The sequence below is a fragment of the Paramormyrops kingsleyae genome, chromosome 1, assembly GCF_048594095.1.
Source record: "Paramormyrops kingsleyae isolate MSU_618 chromosome 1, PKINGS_0.4, whole genome shotgun sequence".
Lineage (NCBI taxonomy): Eukaryota > Metazoa > Chordata > Actinopteri > Osteoglossiformes > Mormyridae > Paramormyrops > Paramormyrops kingsleyae.
The window spans coordinates 27,758,325-27,782,500 of NC_132797.1; the positions used below are offsets into that span (position 1 = coordinate 27,758,325).

The 24,176-nt window shown below is 45.1% G+C and overlaps 1 protein-coding gene across 1 annotated transcript in view; it reads left to right on the plus strand.

The window, feature by feature from the left end:
• The first annotated feature begins 366 nt into the window (after nucleotides 1–366).
• The window catches only part of adcy1a (adenylate cyclase 1a), a 38,769-nt gene continuing 14,959 nt past the window's right edge, over nucleotides 367–24,176 (plus strand). The window contains exons 1-7 of the mRNA XM_023823765.2: nucleotides 367–407; nucleotides 517–1,455; nucleotides 6,038–6,187; nucleotides 8,000–8,118; nucleotides 13,488–13,599; nucleotides 21,036–21,163; nucleotides 23,864–24,022. Coding sequence (XP_023679533.1) covers nucleotides 847–1,455; nucleotides 6,038–6,187; nucleotides 8,000–8,118; nucleotides 13,488–13,599; nucleotides 21,036–21,163; nucleotides 23,864–24,022 — 1,277 coding nt within the window. The 5' untranslated portion in view covers nucleotides 367–407; nucleotides 517–846. The remainder of the gene's footprint in view (nucleotides 408–516; nucleotides 1,456–6,037; nucleotides 6,188–7,999; nucleotides 8,119–13,487; nucleotides 13,600–21,035; nucleotides 21,164–23,863; nucleotides 24,023–24,176) is intronic.

Below are 24,176 nucleotides of genomic sequence, written 5' to 3' on the forward strand. Positions count from 1 at the left end.
AAACCTAATAGAAACAGATTATCCTGCTCCATTCTGGACAGGTGTCGATTAAAATTCCTTTTGTGATTCCCATGTTAGATTCATGCTTAAATTCCATAGATTAGGGGGATGTACTGCTTCAGATATTAAAAGGGTAAAAAAAATAATCGCACAAAAGAGATTTTATAGATTTAAAGAATAAATATCGATTTTAGTTTTTTTTTCAAGCGCTAGAGGTGATATATTGTCTGTATCAGGAACATAGCCTAATTGATAAAAAAAATAGAGACCTGAATGAAGCAACACACTGATATCAAACACTGGCAAGTTGTGAAACAAATGCGAGCCTATTTTTGATCACCGTGATATTATTTGCATGTAGCAAAATGGTTCTTATTGCGTGGTTTTTCCACGAAGACCGTGAAAATGTAAGACGACGATGGCGTTGGTTAAATACAATCGGATTATCATGCAAAGGGGACTTTACGAATGATTTCCGAGTCCGGCTCTTGTCAAATCTTTGTTTTGTCTTGTCAGTCTTCAGGTGCTGAGACGTGCCGTCCTTCTCGCCCTACATTGCGCAGGCGTGATTCCATCTGAGCAGTTGGATATAGAAAGCTGTTGGACGCTATCGTGTTAACCTATTTCTGGAAATGTGAAGCAAGTAACTGTAGGCGGTGTACTTTTTTTTCCTGGAATCGTGTATGAGGAAAACTAAAGCTCTGGGCTTTTTAACGGTCAGTTTCCTGCGCCGACGACACGCATCAACCTGTGGATGGCGTGTTGCATCTAGCGATCGTGCGATAAAGCCGCGGGTTTTATGAAAGGGAGACGACGGCGACACAGGCAGTGCAGCGGTTTCGGTTTATGAATGGCACCGACATGGAGGAGATTCCGTTCCAGCATGTCAAAACACGCAGGAAGCATGGCCACTGTCCTGTCGGCGCCCCGCTGAATGCCATCGCCTGCGAGGACGAGTTTGACTGCAAGGAGCTGGAGTCCCTTTTCCAGATTTACAACCTGAAACTGGAGCAGACGTCCACCCTGAAGGCACTTGCGGTTCTGATCGTGATGGCAGCAACTTTGGCCGTGCTCGAACTGGTCTCCGGTCCGAGTCTGACAATATCCAAAGGGTCCCATCCGCTGCACTGCGTTATCTTCGTCTCCCTTTTCATTGTCACCAATGTCAAGTACCTGCAGGTGACACAGCTTCAACAGATCCTCAAATTGACCTTGCTCTTCAGCTTCACCTTCTCCTTCCTCTGCTGCCCGTTCGCCCTGGGAGCGCACGGCGTGAACAAGCCATCGTCCCCGGAGCAGGGAATGTGGCAGCTCATGCTGGTCACCTTCGTCGCCTATTCCCTCCTGCCCGTGCGGACGCTGTTAGCCGTAGTTTTTGGGATTATGGTCGCCATCTCCCATCTAATCGTGACGGGGACATCAGTCACAGCCAAGAGACAGAGACTGTGGAGGACGGTAAGTGCAGGGCTACTGCTTACTTGGAGGGCATACCTGCGTCCGTCTTTACGTTTGTATGATTGTAGTTTTGAAGTGTGTGTGTGTGTGTGTGTTTGTGTGTGTGTTTGTATATGTCGTAATCTTCGTTATGCAACGCACTGTGTATGCAATTCTCTCGACTGGTGGGCGACACGACCCCCGACTTTTCCTGGATTTTCTCGGTTCAGCACTTGCAGATGGACAGCGGACGTGTGGAGCCCGGAGCGGTGCGCAGTCTCTCAGCCGACCGGCGTCGCCGCTCTTAAAAGTTTGCGACCTTTAACTAGTTTTATTTCGGAAAATATCTCCTCCAGTTCATGGCTTCTTTAATTGACATTTTAAAATTCTTTTTGTACAGAGATAGTTGTTTAGATATTTCCTTGTAAACCTTAAATATTCCGTATTGAAGCACTGACGCACATGCTTATCATAAATATTAGTATTTACAGTCCATATCCTTCAATTACGGACATGAACTGCGTTAAATACATTCAAAGGAACCTGAAACAATTTACAAAGAATTTAATTTGCTTGTCTTTTATGAATCTGAAATACAAAATGTAATGTGAATAGCACTGCCGATAAACTGTAATGCCTATAAAGTACAATGAAAGCTTTTATCAACTAGTAAAGTAACAAATAGGGCTAAATGCAAATGAAAAAAAATATTTTTAAAATTTCTGTCGTGCATGAAGCCTATATGACCATCATATGTAAAGAAATCGAAGAACGTGAAATACAAATAATAAAGGCGTGAGTCATTACTGCTGCAGCACGATTGCCGTTTTTTACTGTACCTTACAAACTACACCCATTATGTAATTTCTAATGTTTAAAAACGGGTCAAATTTCCGCTCAATGATGTAATTCACGCACTGAGTGTTGCGCCAAAGCACACGAATCCACGCCCACCTATTAACGAGTCAGTATGCTGAACGCCTATGCTCCGCTCGCCAACTCCCACGTGGTACGTGTAGCTGGAGGTTTAATAGTTGCATAGTATTTATTATTATTATTATTATTATTATTATTATTATTATTGTTTTGTTGTTGTTTTATAATCATGTTCAGATACGAATGTTCACCAAAAGATATTATTACCTTAAGTAAAATGTCACCTCCCAAAACGATATAGGCTATTGGACATTGGAGTGCACCAGTGCAAATATTGCCAGGACAGAAGCGCTGAGATTGACTATTATTAATTACCATTACATTTACATATTTATTTTAGCAATTATAGAAAAATGTGCATCGTGTAACTGTAAACAAACAGTACAGATGAAAAAAGATGTGCCGATGTGTCAATCCCAAGTTAACTGTCAGCTCCGGCATTTTAATTTCCATAGAGAATATATTTACAGTGAACACCCTTGAAGTGGATCTATTTTCTGCAAGTACACTTCATGCTTTAAATGCAGCACTTAGGATTTCGGCAAAATTCCCCTAAGCCACATCAGTGGGAGGGCTCCCCTCCTAAGGAGCTAGTTCACTATACTGTCCCATAGGACTGGAATTCGTCCAGCCTAACAGAAGTGCTGTCTCCCTCATATGAATAGATTAGCATCTTCCTCATATAACCGAACTGTCTTCTCTACTGCGGGAGCCGAATGGCGTCAGAGAATTGAGCTGATGCCCCCCGCAGGGCTTCTAGGTTAAATAAATACCATGCAATGTAAACGCAGACTTAATTAGATCGCTGATCACATGCTCAGCTTGTAAATCCTTGTTTAACTGTTTTTTAACCAGGCACTTTTGAATAAAATTGATATTTTTAACGATGCCCTGATCAAGGAGCCCGTTCACAGCAAGGCAACAGCAATTACAGACAGAACGAGAGAAATTAACACAAAATCAGGGGAACAGAGGCAAGTAATAAGTTAGAGTGGATCGTATTGATATTCAAAAACAACTTCTCAGAAGCTGTGGCAATAGAGGAGGTTCAGGGATTTTGTATCCAGTTCCAGTCTCTGGCTGCAGCAAGAGTAAGAAGAGCAATTTGGGAATGGAACTAAATGTAGTATTTTTAGCTGAATATAATTGGCAGGTCTGGTGTTGAAGGGTGAGGCAGCTGTAGCAAGCAGAAGTTTCTCAGGTATGGCCACATAACACCTACAGTAATAGGGATTTGTGGATGGGGATGGACAGGGTAAATTTTCCACCCAGTGACAACCGATGGAAGAGAGTATGGAGTTCATTGGCTTATAGAGAGAATTAGGTGGGTAGTGGAGGATGTCTGAACAATTAATGGCCCCTTTACATTTCTGTAGATGCAGGGATGATTCTAAGATTTTTTTTCAGGTGGTGACATAAGAGGGGTCATTATTCATACAGAGGGGACGGCCTTATTGTTAGCCAATGATAAGGGTTGAGTCGGTGAGTGACAGGGTTGGGGGCATTCCAGGGGCCAATCAGCTTTAAGTTAGGGCTAGTGCCCCTATGGCTGCACCCCTGTGTAGATGGAATTAGTAGATGGCAAAGTTGGTCAATTGTACCAGGTAATGTAAATAAGGGAGTAAAGGAAAGTTATCCTTCCATCTCAGGTGGGTGAGAGAAATACCCATCCACCTTCTGTACCCACTTATCCTATTCAGAATTTGGGGAGGGGGGGGGGGGGGTTCTGGAGCCTGCTGCACGCAGTGCAGTGGATGGGACCCTTTGGATATGGTCAGGCTCGGACCGGAGGCCAGTTCGAGCACGGCCAAAGTTGCTGCCACCACGAACAGAACCGCAAACTATGGGCAAAAACTCAGGACAGGGCATCAACACCATTCACACACACAAACAATTTGGTAACTGTAGTTCACCATGGCATGTTTTTGTACTGCGGGAGAAACCAGAGTATGCAGAGGAAATCCCATAATGACAAACAGAGAACATACAACCTCCATACATAATGAGCTGGGGTGGAGAATTTGGACCCCAGTCACAGAAGTGTGAGGCAACAGTGCTAACCACTGTGCGACTATGGTGCCGCATGAGACAAATATATTGAATTATTTTTGTTCTATCTGTTCCTTGTTCCTGGTGTCCCTATATATTAAAATACTCTGGTTTTGGACCAGAGGCAGGCTTTGTGCTGCATTTCAATATAACCCTGTAGTCTTTATCTTTTTGTCCTTCCTCACAGAAACAGCAATTTATATCTTTATTTATTCCAAAGGCTTTTTTTGTACCATTCCCTCACTGGTCCCATCCCCCCCTGAGAAGCAGAATCTCCACATGAAACTCCAGCCCCTTCTAAGCCGCCTGTCATGTGATCCTGTTCATGGAGCTGCCCAGTCTTTTCCACAGATGCCTTATTTGTGTGGTAGAACGTAAGCCTTGCAGCTTGAATACAGGGGGGTGAGAAGGAGAGTCTAGCCAGCAAAAAAAAGATACTTATGCAAAGATACAGTCAAAAACTCTTTTCTTTGAAATCAACGGACTGAGAATTCTTTACCAAACAAAATCTTTTGTTACAATTCAGTAGTAGCAAGCAGGAAAAGAGCACAGGGAGCAGGCTGGGTATTTACAGAACATTCTTGAAGATTAGGTATTATGCCCAAAGGATGGACTGGCTAGAGGCAGGAGTGTCTCCATAAAGGCCAATGTGTGAGGTTCTATCTGCCTGAGGTATGTTGTTGAGATAAATAAGAAAATAAATTGGGACCTGGTACAGACACTTGTGGTACCCCATAGCAATGGTTGAGGAATGACATTGTCAGCGTTCACATAGTCCTTGTAAAAAGTTATTAAGCAATGCAGGAGATTGCTTATTGACATCAACGTTCTTCAACCTTCCATGAAGAATCCGATGGCACTCAGGGTCAAAGGTTAGTTTAGTGAATATAGGCAAAGAATGCTGGTTGTTATACATGTTATTAATGGCATCACTAAGCACCTTTTTTTGTGCAGTTGGGGTAAAGTTATGACCAGAGTGAAATATGGGCACCAGGCTTGCAGCCAGAAATAAGTTTTGTGGAGTTTATCAATAAATTTTGCCAACTGAGGGGCTAAAGCAAATTTCGAGGGGGTTTTGGACTCATAATTTTATTATCTGGTTACATGCCTGTTGGCTACACATATGAGAGGATATGATAGCTGATATCTGATAAGTAAGTCTAGTTTTTGTCTAATAGAAGACAAACCAGCAAATAATCTATTATTTTAGTTTATCCTTTAATCTTGTGTGTGCATTTTAAAATATATAATAATTCCAGTTATCATATCTCTGCATCCTTGCCCTGTGTATCTGTGTTCTACACCCTGATTTTTTTTTTTGCTCTACTTTGTTAAATGTCACTTTGGTGCAAACGCGGAACCGAAGGAAAAATGTCAGGGCCATGATTCAGTAGCATGTTCACTTCATTAATTTATGCAAACACGAACACGCAATGAATATTTAATAAATACAAGGACGTTATGTCGGTTGTAATGGGGTAGCCTCTGGCCTGACCTGAGTGACTGGAAGTAAACAATTAAAAAAAGTGCAGGGCTCTGTGTTGTGGTGTTTAGAACTCAGTGCAGGGTATGGTGACCTCCACCTTTATTATGTAATGACTCCCATTCTGCGGTACAGTTGGGGGCCAATGCCGTGCTCTTCACAAGTGTCAACCTCTCTGGGGCCTTCGTGAGGATCCTGACCGAGAGGGCCCAGCGGAAGGCCTTCCTGCAGGCCCGCGACTGCATCGAGGAGAGACTCCGGCTGGAGGACGAGAACGAGAAACAGGTGGGATACCTGGATGTAAACGCATAAGCGGAGACATTCTCACAAACAAGTTAATTATAGCTATATTACATACAGTAGCAATCAGAATCATATACAGGGGTGAGCCCTCAGGGGCATCGAAAAGCTGATTGGCCCTTGGAGTGCCCTGTCACTCACGGATTCACAACGTGTCATTGGCTAATGATAAAGTTGGCTTCCCTGTATGAATTATGGCCTCTTTTATGCCCCCTACCTTAAAAAATCCACGAAACGGCCTTGGAAACAATATTTGTACAAACATTCAAAAGAAATATTTGGCTTTCATCTAAATACCAGATATTGATTAACAATTAACGATTTAATAAAATTCTTACGCAAATGTTACATTTCCCTTTCTTGAACGATTAAATTTAAGCTACTTGCTAGCCAACACTGACAATTTTCCAGCCCCTTATCTCACTCTCCTTTCAAATATGGGAAAAGTGAGAGAAACCATAAAATAAACCTGTCAAAAGTATTAACGTCGAGTGCCGTATTTCACTATTTTGTGGGTTAAAGGAGAAAGCAGAAGCATGCTGTAGAACAGCAGCGCGGTGTGGCCAGTCGCACGGGGATTAGTGCCCGTGCAGAGGCCGATTAGCGCGTGACGTCTTTGTTTCCTAATAAGTTCAGAAGGCGACATTTTGACAGGTAATTATTTCAGCAGATTGCTTTTCCTGCCTCTGTGGCTTTCATTAAAGGTCACGCGGTGCTGCCGAACACCGCTGCCGCCGTCGCCGTGATTGGATCTGTAGCGGCACCGTGGCCGCCCCTGTGTTCAGGTGCCGGGCAGACGACCAGTCGTGGTTAATATTCATGAGGCCGACGGGCAACACCAGGCCAGGGGTGATGCGATTTGGAGCTCACGCTTGCTGGGTCTCAAAATCGGAATGCGTGTTCAGAGCTATTAACCAAAGTTGATCGTACTCAAAACAAAAAGCAGGACCTAAAGCACTCTCGACCCCTTAGCTGTAGGACAAGGGGATTGAGCTTAAGAGTGTAAAACGTCTTAACACGTCAACAGAGTCTTTGAAAAGACCTTGGCATGTAGTTGTAGTTAATGCAAATATTTGGTTCCCCTGCCCAGCTCAGTGTGTAAAGTTTATATGTTCTCCCCCACATCATGATGGGTTTTCCTTTGGCTTCCCCAGTTTCCCCCCACAGTTGAAAAACATGCTTATGTGAATTGAAGTTGCCAGGTTGTCTGTATTGTCCAAGAATGTGTGTATGAATGGTATGTCTGCCCTGAGATGGGTTCGCACCCCATCCTGGGTTATTCTCTGCCTTGCGACCATTGCTTCCAGGATAGGCTACGGACCCCCGTATAGGACAAATGGCATGGAAAACGAATGAATCATTGTCCGATAATATTCATTGAACTCCTTGGCTGACTCCAATTATTTGTCAGCACGGTACATGATGTTAAAGACCAAAGACGGCATTAGGGAACATGGATATGAAAACAGCTGCTGGTAGAAGGGCCATTATGAGCAGGGAGTGTTTGCATTCAGAGTCCAGAAGTTGTACCTTTGAATGATGTCCCTTAATTGCATGAGTAAAAATATCTAGTTCTATTAATTTATAAAAGCTTCACGTCAGTTTTGATGGCGCTATGAGTTATGAGACAAATCAGCGATGATAAGGAGGGGGTGAGATGCGCAGATCATGTGATTATATGTATGCATCTTGGCAGAAGATTTGAGCTTGATGGCTGAATGTTTCTCCCACCCAATCAGGGGGCTGGGATGGGAAGCTTCATCAACGCTAATTATCAGTCCCCTCTACCCCCTCCAGGAACGTCTCCTGATGAGCCTGCTGCCAAGGAATGTGGCCATGGAGATGAAGGAGGACTTCCTGAAGCCACCAGAGCGTATCTTCCACAAGATCTATATCCAAAGGCATGACAATGTCAGGTTAGTCTGAATCTTCCCTGGAGGTTCTCAACACCTCGACACAATCTGATGGAGAAAGTCTAACTCAGTCACAAGACCTAGAGGTTCTCAACAACTTTTGAAGATGCCCAGCTTAGTCACCTGACCCAGAGGTTCTCAAAACCTGTTGAGAAGGTCCAATTCTGTCCACTGACCCAGTAGTTCAAAACATTCGCTAAGTAATTCCATTTCAAACCATTGGTCCAATTCAAAGCACGTGCAAGTGTTTGAGGTCTTTCCAAAGCTCAACTACAGCACTGAGACCGATCGCTAAATCGCTATTGTTTGTTTCATGGAGTGCTTGAACGTTGGGTTAAACTGAAACTGTGAACATTACAAGGCTGGCACCAGTGCCATAAAATCCTAAAAGCCATAGCGACCAGAAATAAAACCCTAACGAGCAAAATCCAAGTGGGTCCCTGCTGGATTGTTTCCACCCTTCTTTGTGTGTTATCTCAACCAGCAGGACCTGAGCAGGCCCAGTAAAATGACTTCCGTCTGCCCCGTTAATGGAAGCACCGAGCTGTTGGTCCAAGCTGCTGTACCCAGACGTAACCGAAACCTGACAGTAAGCTGTGGGGATGCCCCGAGTTCCCCCTGACAAATGAGCTGGAGCAGCAAACTCCTCGCTTTCCTCAAGCCTGTAAATCACCCGTCTCAACATCAAAAAGAAGCACAGGGCTGTCTGGTAGCTGTATGCTGCATTTAATTGGACGCCTCTTCCTCAGCATTCAGAACATGCGCTCCGCTGACCCCAAAAAGAGCAGCGAAACAACTCCATTCAGCTCACGAAATTGCCTCCGACTCATTTCAGTGATGTTTAAGCCTCGGACATGAAAGCCACGGTCAGCATAATGCGTGTTCCACGTGCAAGAATCGTTTCTGCATTCCAAAGCCAGCTATGGGAACAGGATGTCATGCCAAGGGCGTCGGCCAATGGATCCACAAGAAGAATGCAAAAAAAAAAATCACTGTCAATATTGAACAAACACTCCTTTAGCAGCTCCGTGAAGGACCGTCGGGTGTAAATGAACCAACGCTGGGATGGTTAAGGAGAAGGTTGATTCAGAAGGTCCCGGAAGCTCAGGTTGCAACCCCATGGGTGTGAGAAGAGAATCGCTTAGTTCTGTTGAGCCCTCCAGCAATGTGTTTAAAAAGTCATGCTCCTACAAGATGGGTCACGGGGAAGGATGGAAACATCTGTGATGGAGTCAGTTACAATGAAACACTTCTTTTCTGTGTAACAGCTTCTAAGTAAAATAGAGGAGGCCGCAGACATGAGCAGTATAGACATTTAATTTTTGTGTGTGTAAAGAGAGAGCTGGAACATTCTTCAGGTTCTCATGGCTACATGATCTACTCATTAAAATTTGGGATGCATTTGTATCATGTTAAATTCATCTCTCTGTCACACCACGAGCGTGCACTTATGAAGCTTCCCCTCCAAAAATCTCAGTGTCCCTGGAATCGGATTTCCATGATGACGATCTAGGTTCTCTTCCGGGCATCGTATGAGAAGCCTCAGCGTATTGGAACTGCTTGTAATGCTGAAAGTACAAGAGGAAGAGGAATACAAGCAACATGGATACAAGTACAATCTTCACAACAAAGAATGTGCCCCCAGGAAGCATGGAGACCCAGGCAGGTGGCAGAAGTTTCTGGAATGCTGTCTGTATGGTCACCAGGATTCCATGCCAATTTGACAGCACCTTATAATAATAATCTCTCTCACGTCACTGGGGACATTCTCTCACCATGCTAAATACTCACGAGTTCCATTAACAGCAGCAAAGGAACAGTAATGACACTGCCTTTAATCTCCAGCATACGGGGCACGACGTCTAAGAAGTCTTTTCTCCGCTTTCAAAAGTGTACACTATGAGAAAATTGTTATCAAATTAAATCTGTAAAAGGTGCACAAAGGGCTGAAGATTTCAGTTAACCTTCTCCTGGTGTCCACTTGCCCTTTGTCTGGTTTTTTTTGCTGCTGACCCTCAAAATGCTCTTCATTTCTGGCTGGAGATAGTGGCTAGGTGAATCTCAGGCCATGCAGTGAGAGGGATGCCAAAGATGATTGTTGCTGAGTGTCAATGACCTGTGATACGACGCCATGGTGAAGAGCGTTGCCTTTATGCATGCTGGCCCATCTTCAAGATCTACAGCTAATATCAATATATATGTTTTCAAATAAATTTTCACCAGCCAGGTCATGTACCCTTTCCCATGATATGTGGAACACCTATGTGGAAACTCCAGACAAACCAGTAGATGTTATCAGCTGATCTTAGTTAGGTGTAGTCTGCATCTAAACATCTCTAGACCATTTTCAGGGCCATCATTAGCAGGACATGTGTAGCAACATTTTCAAACCCCAGCTGACAAAGTAATTCACCCAAAGAAGTCAATCTGGCTGAGGAGTGAGGAGCACCTCTCACCAGCCGAAATACACCAAAGAGCTGTTATGTTCCCACAGACGTCCAGAAAACCCCATGAAGACCGGCAAAGTTTGAGCTGCAGTCCCAGTAAACATTTAATACCGTGCAGGTGCGCAATTAAACATATTACCTCCAAAATCTTTAGACCTAATACCCTGAAGTGCATGAAACAAAGACATCCTCTTAAGATCCAGCTTTCAACTTCTGAGGAAAGCTACTTAAAGTAGCAGCCATATGTTAGTAGGTGTCCATTTAATTACTGATGCACTTTCATTGTAGCATGAAGAAGGCGAGATGTTATGCCCTCCAAATCTGGATGCCGTGGATGGGCCACATTCATTTCACAAGGCCTGTCAACAGCACTGAAGAGATTCTGGGGATAGCTAAGTAGTCAGTGGTTTGCTCTGTTGGCGTATTTGACATAGGGCTGGTGAAATCGTAGCACAAAAGCTCTTTACTGTGCAGCCTAAAAGTTGTACTCACATGTCGATATCTTTGGTGCACTCTGCTGTAATATGGTCTTTAAAGAGCTTCTAAATAGATGGGATTTTATCCAGATTACAGCTATATAAGAGCTATCATTAAACAAAGCGATGTACAGCTCTTGTAAGAATCCTAACTGAAAAGTTTAAATCATATCAGTTTGTTTGTCATGGGTTTTCGAACAGTACAGTACCAGTAAAAAGTCTGGATACACCTGCTTTTAATGCATTTGTCTCCATTTTAGCTTATAATGAAAGGCCTTGAGGCAATGTAATACATTGTACAAAGTAATACATATCAAATATCTATGACAGAATTGCAGACTCGTGCCATTCTTTCATCCAGCTTCTAGATGTAGCCACATGGAATGGTTTTCCAGCAGTCACAGTCCTAAATCTAGGCAGAAAGTGGCTACCTCTTACTCTTCAATCCTACACATCCCAAACCGGATCTATAGGGTTTAGGTTGGGGGTATTAGGGGCCAAGTCATCTGTCACAGCACTCCATCATTATCCTTGTTCACAAGATAATACTACATAACCTTGAGGTGTTCATAGGCTACGTTCACACTGCCAAATCAAATTTTTTGCCTTAATGTGACACAGATCTGATCTTTTTAGGGCTATGTGGACACGCAAATCTGATCTTTTCAAATCAGATTTGTGTCACTTTCATATGTGGTACTAAATCTCATACGTATCCGATTCGCGGCCATGCGACCTGAATGTGACGCTCAGATCGGAATTCATGTGGCTTTTTGCTTATACGCATGCGCTGACATCATCAGCCTGCACCGGCTGCGCGGGAAGGTAAAAATGGGGGAGAGCTGCGATAACAGTCAGTGGAAGGATGCAGAAGGTGGGGATTTAATTGATATTTGGGGAAATTAATCTGTTCAAGTTAAACTGGAAGGAGCCTATCGTAATAGAATAGTAATTGAAATAATTGCCAAAGAAATGGCACAGCGCGGACACGAACGTGGCTACAATGCCAAAGAAAAATAAAGAGCCTGAAGTCAAAGTTTAAGGAGGCAAAAGACTCGAATCAGCGCAGCGGTCATGGCCGCACAACGTGCCAATTTTACGACCAGCTTTTTACCCGTGTAAAAACGTATCAATGTGCGCATGCGTGATGTTTCGGAGGACCGATGCGTTCACATTACAGTCAGATACAGATCACTTGTAGTTATGAATGTGAACTGTCAAGATAGACAAATCCGATCTGAGCAAAAGATCAGAATTGAACGATGTGGCTGGCAGTGTGAACGTAGCCTTAGGGCCATTATCCTGTTGAAAAACAAGTAATTTTCAGTAGCTGTGCCTAGACATTTGACTGGGACTGTAAGTGTATATAGCTCTCCACCCTAAACTAATTGACATGTTTGGTGAACAATGCACAACTGTCCAGCTGTACAAAATCACAAGTAAAAACTGGACCTTTATTGGACAATTATGCTGGCATTTTTCATACAAATCACATTAAACAGGTAAACATTTCTTATATGGATAGAAGTGTAGGTTGTGGATCAGCATGTGGTTGGAGTGATGGAGTTTTATATTAGAACATCACTGAGTGGATTTAGAAATCCGGCTGGTTTCATAAACAGGATCAGCATGATGCCAAGTGTTATCTAAGCCCATCACATCTAATCTCAATCCATAACGATATTTACTGTTTATCATCCCCTCTTAGGTTTTGACAGCAACCGAAGCAGACGGTCCAAGAGAATTTTGCACATATTACATTGGCAGCATTAAAAAACTGAAGAAAGCGGTTTCCAAAAAATCATAAACATATGAAATGTATAATGTAGAGGCTGGTGCTGATGTTTATCGGGTGTGATATATTTCCACATGCAGTTCAGATCCTTAATGATGACAGTGTCTAGGACCTAATACTTTAACCAAAGGCTTGTGGAAGTTTACTCAACACAGAGATGTTCAGCTCCAATATGTATTCCTGTTGTTTAGTTGACATATATAAATACTCACTTATTTATTCATTTGACATTCGACATTTTGCAGGACCATCTGTCACATTACTGTATGTTGCACATTAGTTATGCTTGTCTCCGCATAATGCTTTGTGTTTTATGGGGAGACTGGGGATAGTTGTTGAATGGGGTCAGTTGTTATGCAGTAATCTACGTAACTGATTCCCCTAAAGACCACTTATATTCACTAAACTAGTACAGCTTTACTTAGAAAGGAATACATGTTTTTCTGTTGTGACGTTTTTCTACATTTTAGCAAAATGAAAATGGAAAAAAAATGACAATTATCCCAGGTCTCCCTTACTTATGTCTTGGAGAGCAACATGACAGCATTCAGCTGTGCAGGTATAACTGCGTAGGTGACAAATAAAACTTTGATTGATTGGTTGGTTGACTGATTGATCGAAGGTATTGCACGGTGGTTCCCCCGCTCTCTGCAGCATCCTCTTCGCCGATATCGTGGGCTTCACCGGTCTGGCGTCCCAGTGCACCGCACAGGAGCTGGTCAAGCTGCTCAACGAACTCTTCGGCAAGTTTGACGAGCTGGCCACCGTGAGTAACAGCCTTGATCCCCTCTCCCTGCTCTCCGCGTCCAGCGGCGGAGTTACGGAGTTACGGTGTCGGACCGATGCTGTTTATAGCGCAGGAGGGCACGTTAGCAGATCAGCTGTGTCTGGCTATTTAATTACTTTGTGGTTGTCTGCTGTTTTGTTTTTCGCCACTCTTATCAAAACGAGATTATTAAATTGTGCGGCGAAGGGGCGTATTTAATATAAGGCACGTATTTAGTGAACCGTAAATCCATAAAAACGCAATCTTGAAGCTCCCCACGGTGGCTATTTATGCTAAATTTCTGCAATCAAATTTGCGTGTGTGTAATTGTGTGTGGTGTGTGTGTTAGTGTGTATGGTGTGTGCGGGCTTGGTGTGTGTGTTTGTGTGTGTGTAAGTATAACTATGGTGTGTTTGGTGTGTGTGTGTGTGTGTGTGGTGCATGTTTTTTGCCGTGTGTGTGTTGTGTGTGTGTGTGTTTATTGTGTGAATGTATATCTGGTATGTATGTGTGTGTTTGGTGTGTGTTCACAGTGCTTGTTGTGTTTGGGGAGTATTTGGTGTCTGTGGTGTGTTTGCTGTGTGTGTGTGTGTGTGTGTGTGTGTGTGTGTGCGCTGTAATATCACACTGACAGAATGCGTATCTATTCATAGCATCCAGGACTCGAGGTCGTATCCTTTCACCGGAGGAGATGAAGCCATATCTTTAATCTTTTAGACGCTTGTGTTTGTGTTTGGGCACACAGAGCCTCCTAAGTCTGAAGAAAAAAACAGTAATAAGGATATATAAAGGAGAAATAGTGATGTTCATGCCCACTCTCTGACCAGGATCAGCAGTTAGATGGTGGATGGATGGATGGATGGATGGATGAGTGTTTATTATGCTGCAATAATATGTGACGCCATTTAATGCTGTGTATCATTACAGTAAGCATAGTGGATTATGCAAATTAACCCAAAGGCACTGTTGACGAAAGCAAAACGCTCATTTCTGCATGCTATGTGCTCCATTGCTAATTAAACATTTTACATTGAGCCATTTAATAATAAAGATCGTCTCTGTGCCGCATCATTATGAGAGAGCGAGCGGCTGGCCCTTGTTAGGAATCGGAGATGCCAACACCTTGGCAACACCTTACTATGGTTATGAAAGCACTGGGAGACTTATGCCGTTGGATGTTTCACATTGTGGCACCTCACCCTGGGCTCTACTTTTCCCTGTGATAAGACCCAGCACATTTACTTAAACCAAAAGCTTCTAAAGTAGGCAAAATGTTTAACAAGTTTTATTCTTAGGTTTACTGCATCCTGGGCTGATGCATGGTTCAGCCGGTTAGGGTGCTGTGTCTGTGATTGGAAGGGTACTGGTTCTAATTCCATCGCTGGCTCATTGACTTTACTGTTGGGTCCCTGAGCAAGGCCCTTATCATCCAATTGCTCCTGGGGACCGTCTGACCCTGTTTTTTTTTTAAAGAAAAGAATGTATGTCACTTTGGACAAAAAGGAGCATAAATAAACGAAATGTAAAATTAGCTGGCCTGCATTTCAATCCAGTCTAATAGTCTTAATCGATTAAATGATTTCAGGAAGAGAAACATGTATCACTTTGATTATGAGCTGCACAAAATCCGCTTATTCTGAGACAGAAACATATTTTAGCCAAAAACTGTTTAATTACTGCTGTTTTAACTTTCAAGAGCATTGCCTTTAATTAAACAAGTGGTTAACCTACAAACATCGTGCCTGGTTAATGTGCCAGTTGAATAGCTCAATTAGAAGATTGCTTTAAGGAAAAGGACTGAAGGCAATTATGCTAATAGACCCCAACTTTTTGAGGGGGTGATATATTCTTTGATAATGACCTTATTGTAGCCAGTTTAATCCTCTTTTTTGCTTTTAATTGCAGTCATGCATTTTAAAATGATCAGCCACTTTGCTGGTGTAAGTGCTTAGAGGTTGTGGCCCAAAGCTCCCACACCCCCAAATCCCATCCGAGATTCTCCCCCCACTCCCAACTCCTCTGTGAGACCCAGGTTTCTGTTAGGAGACCGGGGACACAGGTGGGGCATTATATCATACAGGGCATCCACACACACAGAAGGGCATTGAGTCACCTGAACATAGACCAATCCAGTACAATAGCTAATTACTCCAATTAATTTAGTTATTGATTTGTTGCCTGCTGAAACAATCAGTTTGCTACAGATGGATATCTCACTGGAATAGGTTGGCTATAGGGTACAACAAAAGGGGTCTTCGGGGACTTAACATGCTTATTTTGTAGAAATATGTAGCTGATGCATCTATGCACAGCAGGTGGTGTATTTCTGGTTAACTGCACATGCTTAGGAGTACTACATTTGGCAGCACTGGGACTTAAACTAGTGACCTTCCGGTTGCACCCCACTACATTTGATCCCAGCACAGGTCTTTGCATTTGAGGACAGGTGCCTTGGCTTTTTCTTTTTGCGTAAAATATTTATACTACATTGTAATGATTTCTGGTCGATTTGCACCCTATTAAGGCATTAAGTGTGTCCTTCCATGTAGGGAAAATTCCAGTATTTTTTTTTCTTTTTCGTTTTTTTTTTTTTTTTTAAATCAGTGAAGCTCTTCTGATGTTAGGAGCTATGAAACTACTTGATTAGACATGGTGGCTTTTCTGACTGTCTTAGGAGCTCACCGGCCTGTTTCCTGTATATAATCCATGTATCCATCAATACATCTTCTAACCCCTTATCTTGGTCGGGGGCACAGGGCCCGTGGGGACGCTTTGGGTGACATGCTGTATGTAATGGTGATGGAATATAATCACACATGTGATGTCTGTACATGTGAGCTACTAAATCTTCATGTATGATGCCTCAGCGTGTACATAATCCCTGTGTGCTTGTTACATTTTTTTCTGGCATTTTGAGTTGCAAAATAATTTGGAGGGGTTGCAAGATCATTTTCTGAACATGCTGATGTATGTCTCCCCTCTCCCCTCCAACCCCCCCACCATGCACTACAAAATTTATCGGTATTAATCCATTAGAAAATATTATCACCTTAGCTTGTGAATTTTATCGAAAGGGATCATGAGACTTCGAGAGGAGTGTCGCTGCAGTAATGGCAGTGGTCTCCTCTGGTGGTGTGCTGTTTAATTAGTTTTAGTGCCGATTAGGTGATTTGGTGCTAACGCAGCTTTTGCATTCATTAGCTTTCTTTCGGTCCTGAATTTGCATGCCGCCTGGGAAGAGAGTCCTTTATTTGTGAGTAATCTGACGTGTTAAAAGTGGGGTTTTTAAGAGCCTCACCTGGAATCAGTTTCATCGGAGATTACTCACAGATGCCCATTAAGAAACTGAAGTTTGGATGTACGGAGGATATAAATAAACGTGAGATGAAACCTTGACATGGATCAGAGCGTAGGAGCCTGGCTTAGCGATCACCAGTGGAGAGGGAGGGGCACTCAGGTGTCACGTGACACGTCATGTGACTAAAGGCCCTATGGATCATACTGATGCTGTATAGCTTCAAACAAGAACATGATCTTTACATTATAATCTGTTTTACTTACCAGCTATATAGTTAGATCCTTAATGAAGCAGTTTAGCTTTATTGTGACTGTCAGGGTTAAGAGCGATAAATCTTTGGACTATTTATCTAGCGATGCCTGAGATTTTGGAAGTTTTGTGATTATAAAAGGCCACAATAAGATGCTCCTCTTATAGCTGGTTGTTTTTCTCCCTGCAGTTTGACTGTTATTCTTGGAATAAGCTTTCGGGTTGGCAGATGGATATGCAGCTCTATACATTCATACTCCCCGATTCTCTCAAAGCCCCCGCGCGCCTGTGAGCCGCCCTCCCCGCCTCCCTGCCACACATCACTCATTGGCACGCTGGCTGAGCGGCGAGATTTAGGGCCTGCCACTCCGCCTCGCCCCCCGTGTTTATTTTTAGGATGCGTGCAGATCCGCCCGGGACACGTGAGACCAGACCGGTGCCTCAGGGCCGTTTTGTAAATCATGCTCGCCTGCTGTCCGGTGCTGTGCCCTCCATTTAGGGGCTTATATAGGGGAGCACTTACATGAGCTGAAAGTTGACTGGCCCCCGGAATGCCCATTCCCTGTCACTTACTGATTCAAAACATATGATTGGCTAATAATAAGGTTGGCCCGCCTGTATGAATTATGGCCCCTATTTTGACTGCCCCCTTATGGCCGCCCCCCTTATGAGCGCCCCCCCTTAAGGCCGCCCCCCCTTATGGCCGCCCCCCCTTAAGGCCCCCCCAACTTAAGCCCCCCCCCCCTTAAGGCCGCCCCCCCTTAAGGCCGCCCCCCTTATGGCCGCCCCCCCTTATGGCCGCCCCCCTTATGGCCGCCCCCCCTTATGGCCGCCCCCCCTTATGGCCGCCCCCCCTTAAGGCCGCCCCCCTTATGGCCGCCCCCCCTTTTGGCCACCCCCCCTTATGGCCGCCCCCCTTATGGCCGCCCCCCCTTAAGGCCGCCCCCCTTATGGCCGCCCCCCTTATGGCCGCCCCCCCTTTTGGCCGCCCCCCCTTATGGCCGCCCCCCCTTTTGGCCACCCCCCCTTATGGCCGCCCCCTTTTGGCTGCCCCTGGCTCCGTTCCGTTCCCTTCACAGACCTCTGTGATGTCATACCTGCCTGGAGAAGAGTGAGTGGAACAAGCCCGGTGGTCTTTGTTTTAGCTTGTAGTGCTTCCTACTAGTTTCATAAACGCTATGTTGGGTCGTCATGTCTTTAGGAAGGCTTTGTTGTCTGAATAATTTATATTTCACTTGATTGGTATATGGGGTGGTGCAGTGCGTCAGTGGATAAAACTGAGGCTGCACACCTTTAGGCTGTAGGTTTGATTCCCTCCCCTGCCTGGTTTTTCTGCCATTTGGGTATCATCCTTGGGTTTCTGGGTATCCAAGGACATGCATTTAGATAAATTAGTATCTCTAAAATTGCCCATGGCATTTACCTCTTGTTGTTGTCCCCTGCCTTGTGCTCTGTGCTTGCAGGGTTAGGCCACAACCCACAATGGGATAAGAAGATAGATGTTTGCTATATGCCTCAACAACACTGATGCCTGATTCACTGCTGGGACACGCAGAAAGAATGGAACCTTGTTCTGGAGATCCTCTGCCAGAAACAGGTTTCCTCCTCTGAGTCAGTTTTTACCTACCATGACTGACGGGATTATTACAGCGACAGCAAGAGCAGGACAGCTGTCATCCTCTGTTGTTGTGGTTTATTTTAAAACAGGCGGCGTTCTCCCGGAAAGAGGTCCTTTTCGGGCTGTATTATGTCATCCACGGAGCCTCATGAATATTCATGCTCACTTACCTGCATCGGCCTGTCAAAGAGCTCATTTGAGATGCTGTTGGGTCTGGAGAAGCCATGCATGTTAATGGCCGCTAGCTAATGGGTCTGTAGAGCACGTGTGGATGCACATCTAACGAGGCGTCCAGTCGTGGCTTGTCAAGCGACAAGAACTCGAGACAGGAAGCCAAGGACTCGGCCTTGTGTTCAGGTTTCTTGGTGCTGCTGTGCGCCTGTTTGCATAGCCGTAGATTTTCAGGTGGACTTGTTATTTAAATGTAAAATCTTGAGGCGTTCAGCACAACGGAAGAGCGCTGGAACATAGATCAAGAAGATCAGTGGGGCCCATCATTGTCCAGGCACAAAAGGAGGCAGATTAGCCAGCCTCACTGGAACACTAGCTGAGGAAATGAGCGAGGGAGGAGGCATGGTCATGGCGGCATTTGGGCGCCATACGTCCTGCTTATCGAGGTTCGAGTGCGAGAAGGTTTGTCTGCAATTTTTTCCCCCTCGACCTTATAATGTGACAAAAACCAGCATCTCACATCTGTGTGATCCGAGTCATTGACTCGATGCCATTCCGTCTGGTCACATGACCTTCGTCATGCCTCTCCTTAAATTTTGGAGCCCATTTGCTTCGGCGAGAGAGAGTGCCCTGAAAGGAGGCGAGATGTTTAAATCCATCTTATTTTCAATGGAGAGACTCTCAGCTGTCAGCTCAAGGGGATGTGGTTTTTTTTTTTGGCAGTAGCCTAGATCTAAAACTGGCCTTCCTGTGCTTCAGACAGCGCCCCGCTGCCTGAGCACTCAGTGTTCAGCCACTCCATAATTGCCTGGAAGACCCAAGATCAGGGAACGTGCTTTTTTCATATCAGAATGTGGCAGGTGTCATTTCAGACAAATAACCATCACTTAGCTAACCCCTGACTTTTTCACCATTTTATCCCTTATTCAAACGTCAAATTGAATGACGATTCTATGCTCCTTTTTCTGACTAACCTTGGGCTCCTTTGGTCAGTGCTGTAGCGTGTGGAAATTTGCTTGGGGATATGGCGAGCTTCTCAGATACACCCAGCAGGCCCTGTTTACCCCTAATGGTATAAATCCAGGTGGGCTTCTACAGCTGCCGACCAAAACACCCTGGTCCTGCTCGTTGCTGTGACTCACCTTGATGAATTACCGAGTCCCAGGTCCCATACCAAGCCACATGCGTAGAGACACAGTGATGGATGAAAACATCTATAAGTAAAGATCAGGAGATGCAGGCCCTTGCGTGGCCTGACTAATGCAGACGCGGACGTGGATAGACTCACAAACAAATGCACAGCAGAAGTAGATGACCACACCATGTGGCATGTCACCTTGTCTCACACTTCTGTGACTTCCTCAGTTGGGGGGGGGGGGTGGGGGGGCAGAGCTCTGGTCTGGCTCATCCTCTAGTGCTGGTGAGATTTGCTCTGGTGAGTGTGAAATTTATCCAGACCCGCCGCACTGTTGCTAAGCAGACCCATCTGCTCATTTCTGGGGTTTGCGTTTATTCTTTAGCCCTGAGATTCTTGACAACACATATTTACCTAAGCTGTTCGGGATGAGTCCCTCAGTGGTTCAACAGCATTGCCCTCCTCTGGCTAACAACCTTTCTGTTTACATCCTTAAGCAGTGGGCTGTTTTTGTCACGATTCCACTCTGTTTTTGTCAGCAGGTGTATCTTCGCGTTTCAGTCTCTGCCGAATCAGTCTGCCTTCATTTTTTCACTATTTGACATAAAATGTGAGCCGTCAGCATACGTGGATGGAGTCTGCCGATTAGGAATCTGTCTGTCTCATCCTGTCTCTTCCTGCTCTCTCCCTGGTCTTTCTCATTCCTCTCACTCTCCTTTCTTCTCACTATCTTCACTATCCCTTATCCTATGCCTTCACTGTCTCTCCTTCTATTTCCCCGCTTCTTTCATCTTTCCCTTTTTTTTTTCTCTTTCTCATCTCTCTCCCTCAATCCTTGTCACTTTAACTTTCTCTCTCTGCTGTCCCTCCTCCTCTCTCTTAATCTTGCTTTCTCTTTCTCACTGTCTCTCCATCCTTCTCTCTGCTTCCATCTTCATTCTCTGTCTCCTCCCCCCGACTGACAGGAGAACCACTGCAGACGGATCAAGATCCTGGGAGACTGTTATTACTGTGTGTCTGGCCTGACCCAGCCCAAGACAGACCATGCCCACTGCTGTGTGGAGATGGGCTTGGACATGATTGACACCATCACGTAAGTGTGATTTCTGGGCCACGGAATCTCCCTGGCGTGTGAAATGTAGCACGTTTCTCATTTATTCTTTGACTTAAACATTACATAAGTTCAGCAATGAGTTCACCAGTGATTTAGATGTATAGTATAACTCCACTGTGCAGAGGGGATAATCTTTGGGCTTGTCTAAGCTTGTGAGACACGGGTGAGTTAACGCAGTGCCGCAGTACCACAGTGCCGCAGTACCACAGTGCCACAGTGCCGCCTGCCCTGCCCTGGGGCTCCCTACTCTGCTGCTTTGGTTTAGCTTAATTGAGCTTCCCGAGTTAGATCTGGGAAGGTCTGTGTGAAAAAACCATGCAAGACAGAACCAGACAGAACCATGCAACATGGAAAGTGAGAGGGAGTGGCTTGTTCACCGGGCAGGAATGTGCACTTTTTAGGGTCACGCGGGTCGGGCAAGAACACGATCAATTGTGGGATACTTTCACTGCCGTGAAAACTGAAAAAAATAAATTAAAATATGCTAATCGAATTCAGCTGAGTGTGTTGGATTAACACGAGAGTGAAGGTTTCAGGGTAAGTTTGCCGGGGGAACAGAAGCACCATGATATTCCTGGTCACCTGACTCCTCCCACCCATGTCACCACCCAAGGTCTCCAGCTTTTAGGGGAGATTTTAAGAACTGAGTAGTTTTAGAGACCTTCTTCAGAGACAGATTGGCTACAGGAAGAAATCAATTAAAGTGCTGGTTCCAGCTCATTCCTAGAACGGCACAGTTAATAAACACATCCATCCATCCATCCATCCATGTTCTACCCACATATCAAGGACAGTGCTGCAGGGGGCCTGGATCCTATCCCAGGCAGCACAGGAGAGGGGTCACCCAGGATGGGATACCAGCTTATTGTAGGGGCTCATGCATTGACACAATGTTTGGCTTGTGGGAGAAGTCCAGACCAAAACTCATGTGACACCGTGCCGCATTGGGTTAATAGACTGTTAAAAAAACACTAAATAAACTAGCAGAAGTTGTCCAGTTTGGCTCACTCTTTCACAAGAACCAGAATTATTGAACAATTCCCAAAGCTCAGATCACAGAGAGACAGCCAAGCTCATCACGGAGAAGATCAAACAGCGGGAGGATTAGCGACGCGGGTCCCTGTTGCCGTCACATCAGCGGCCTTCCTGTCTGATCACATTTCAGCGACATGTGACGCTGGGGCGAGGGGGTGATGAAAGCACCGCGCGAGGCTGAAAACGCTACGAGCGAGATGCTCATCGATCCTGCTTGCTTTCGGATGCTGGCGGTTGAATCAGCGGCTGTTTCAGGCTTGACTGGGATACACATTTGGTCAGCAGGGATGTATACAGGAGTACTGGCCCCAGATGAATGCTGATTGGCACCTGGAGCGATCCATCCCCTGTCATTCACAGTTTCAAAACATATCACTGACTAATGATAAAGTCGTCTCCTCTGTATGACTTATGGTCCTTCCTACGGCCCCCATCTTAAAACATTCCCTTCTGTTTAGTTTCATTCACCTTTGGTGGCCCCCACCTTAATAAAAAGAACTGTCCCTGCCCCTGCTGATCAGGATATGAAGGACATGATGTCAAACCGACATGCTGGTCTCTGCTTCCACCAGCTGCCCGGGTACTCTGTACAGGAAGTGACTGGAAGTAAGCAGCCAGGGGAAGCCGTGTTTGACCAATGGAAGGGCTTAAAATGCATGGGGGGCGGGACCACGGTTTACAGTAACAATGGGCTCCATTTCACAATCTCATGAAAGAGGTCTGAGCTTATGATGGACGCCATGGAAGCATCAGGAGCTGTCAGGTCTTTTCCGCACTGTGCGTTTGGGACTGGCTCCGAGAGGTATTGCTCAGCTTTTGACAGCGTGGAACATTAATAAGATTCCGTGTTCTTATTCCAGCAATTTTAAGAAGTAGACCTTGCTTTTTAATCTGGTATCCTGGAAGGAAAATGAGCAAACGGACATGTGGAAACATCTAGGTGCTTCTAGGCACTCCAGTGTGGTGGCACAGAATGTTCTAGAACATGGTTTTGGTGTCTCCAGTGAGGGTGGGGTGGGGGGTTGACTCTTCACGGACCTGTTTCTTCACCCTGGTTATCAGCCGTCGGTGGTTTTTTTTGGGGGGGGGATTTTAAGGGTCTCATAGGGTATGGCAGGCTTGTCCCCGGCCGGGGGAAATCCCTCCTTTCAGGGTGACTGATGTGTCTCTATCACTGCTTTGAAACAGATCTGCACCTGCTTCATGTACAGCCGAAGGGGAGGGGGGTGTCTTTAAAATCCTGAGAGCTGATAATTTACTTCCAGCACCTTATCTCCGAAAAGCACGCCCGCCGTCGGAATAGAAAAACTGTCAGGACTAGTAAAACTCTGTCCCCTTTCTCCCTCGTCTTTGCGTATTATATAAATGTGTGTAGCACGAGGCGGGGGGAGACTATTTATAGGATCCTGGGGAGTGATGGAATGTTCCGGAATCCACAGCGCTACTCCTCATGCTTTCTGCGATGATGGGGGCTGACCCTTTGGTCACCTTTTATCACTGCAAATGCCAATTTCGTGCCTGTAGTTGGTGCCCTGCCATCCAGCGCTGGGGGGTGTCATGGGGTTTTATGAGGGACAAACCAGGTGGTCTTGGGAGGGTGTGTCTTAGTGATGACGGTTAATGTGCGTTGTCTGCCCCCTGCAGGTCAGTGGCAGAAGCGACGGAGGTGGACCTCAACATGCGCGTGGGCCTGCACACAGGGAGGGTCCTCTGCGGAGTGCTGGGCCTTCGCAAGTGGCAGTATGATGTGTGGTCCAATGATGTGACGCTCGCCAATGTCATGGAGGCCGGAGGCTTGCCTGGGTCCGTCTTTCTCTTCTCCAGATTCCGTTTGTGCTTCCTTTTACATATTTGCTAACTTTTCATTTCCTGCCAATATTCAGGTTTCCTTTGTTAGCAATTGCTGGTCACATTGAGATGAAGCATGTTTTTTTTGCATAAAACATCCCTTTCGACC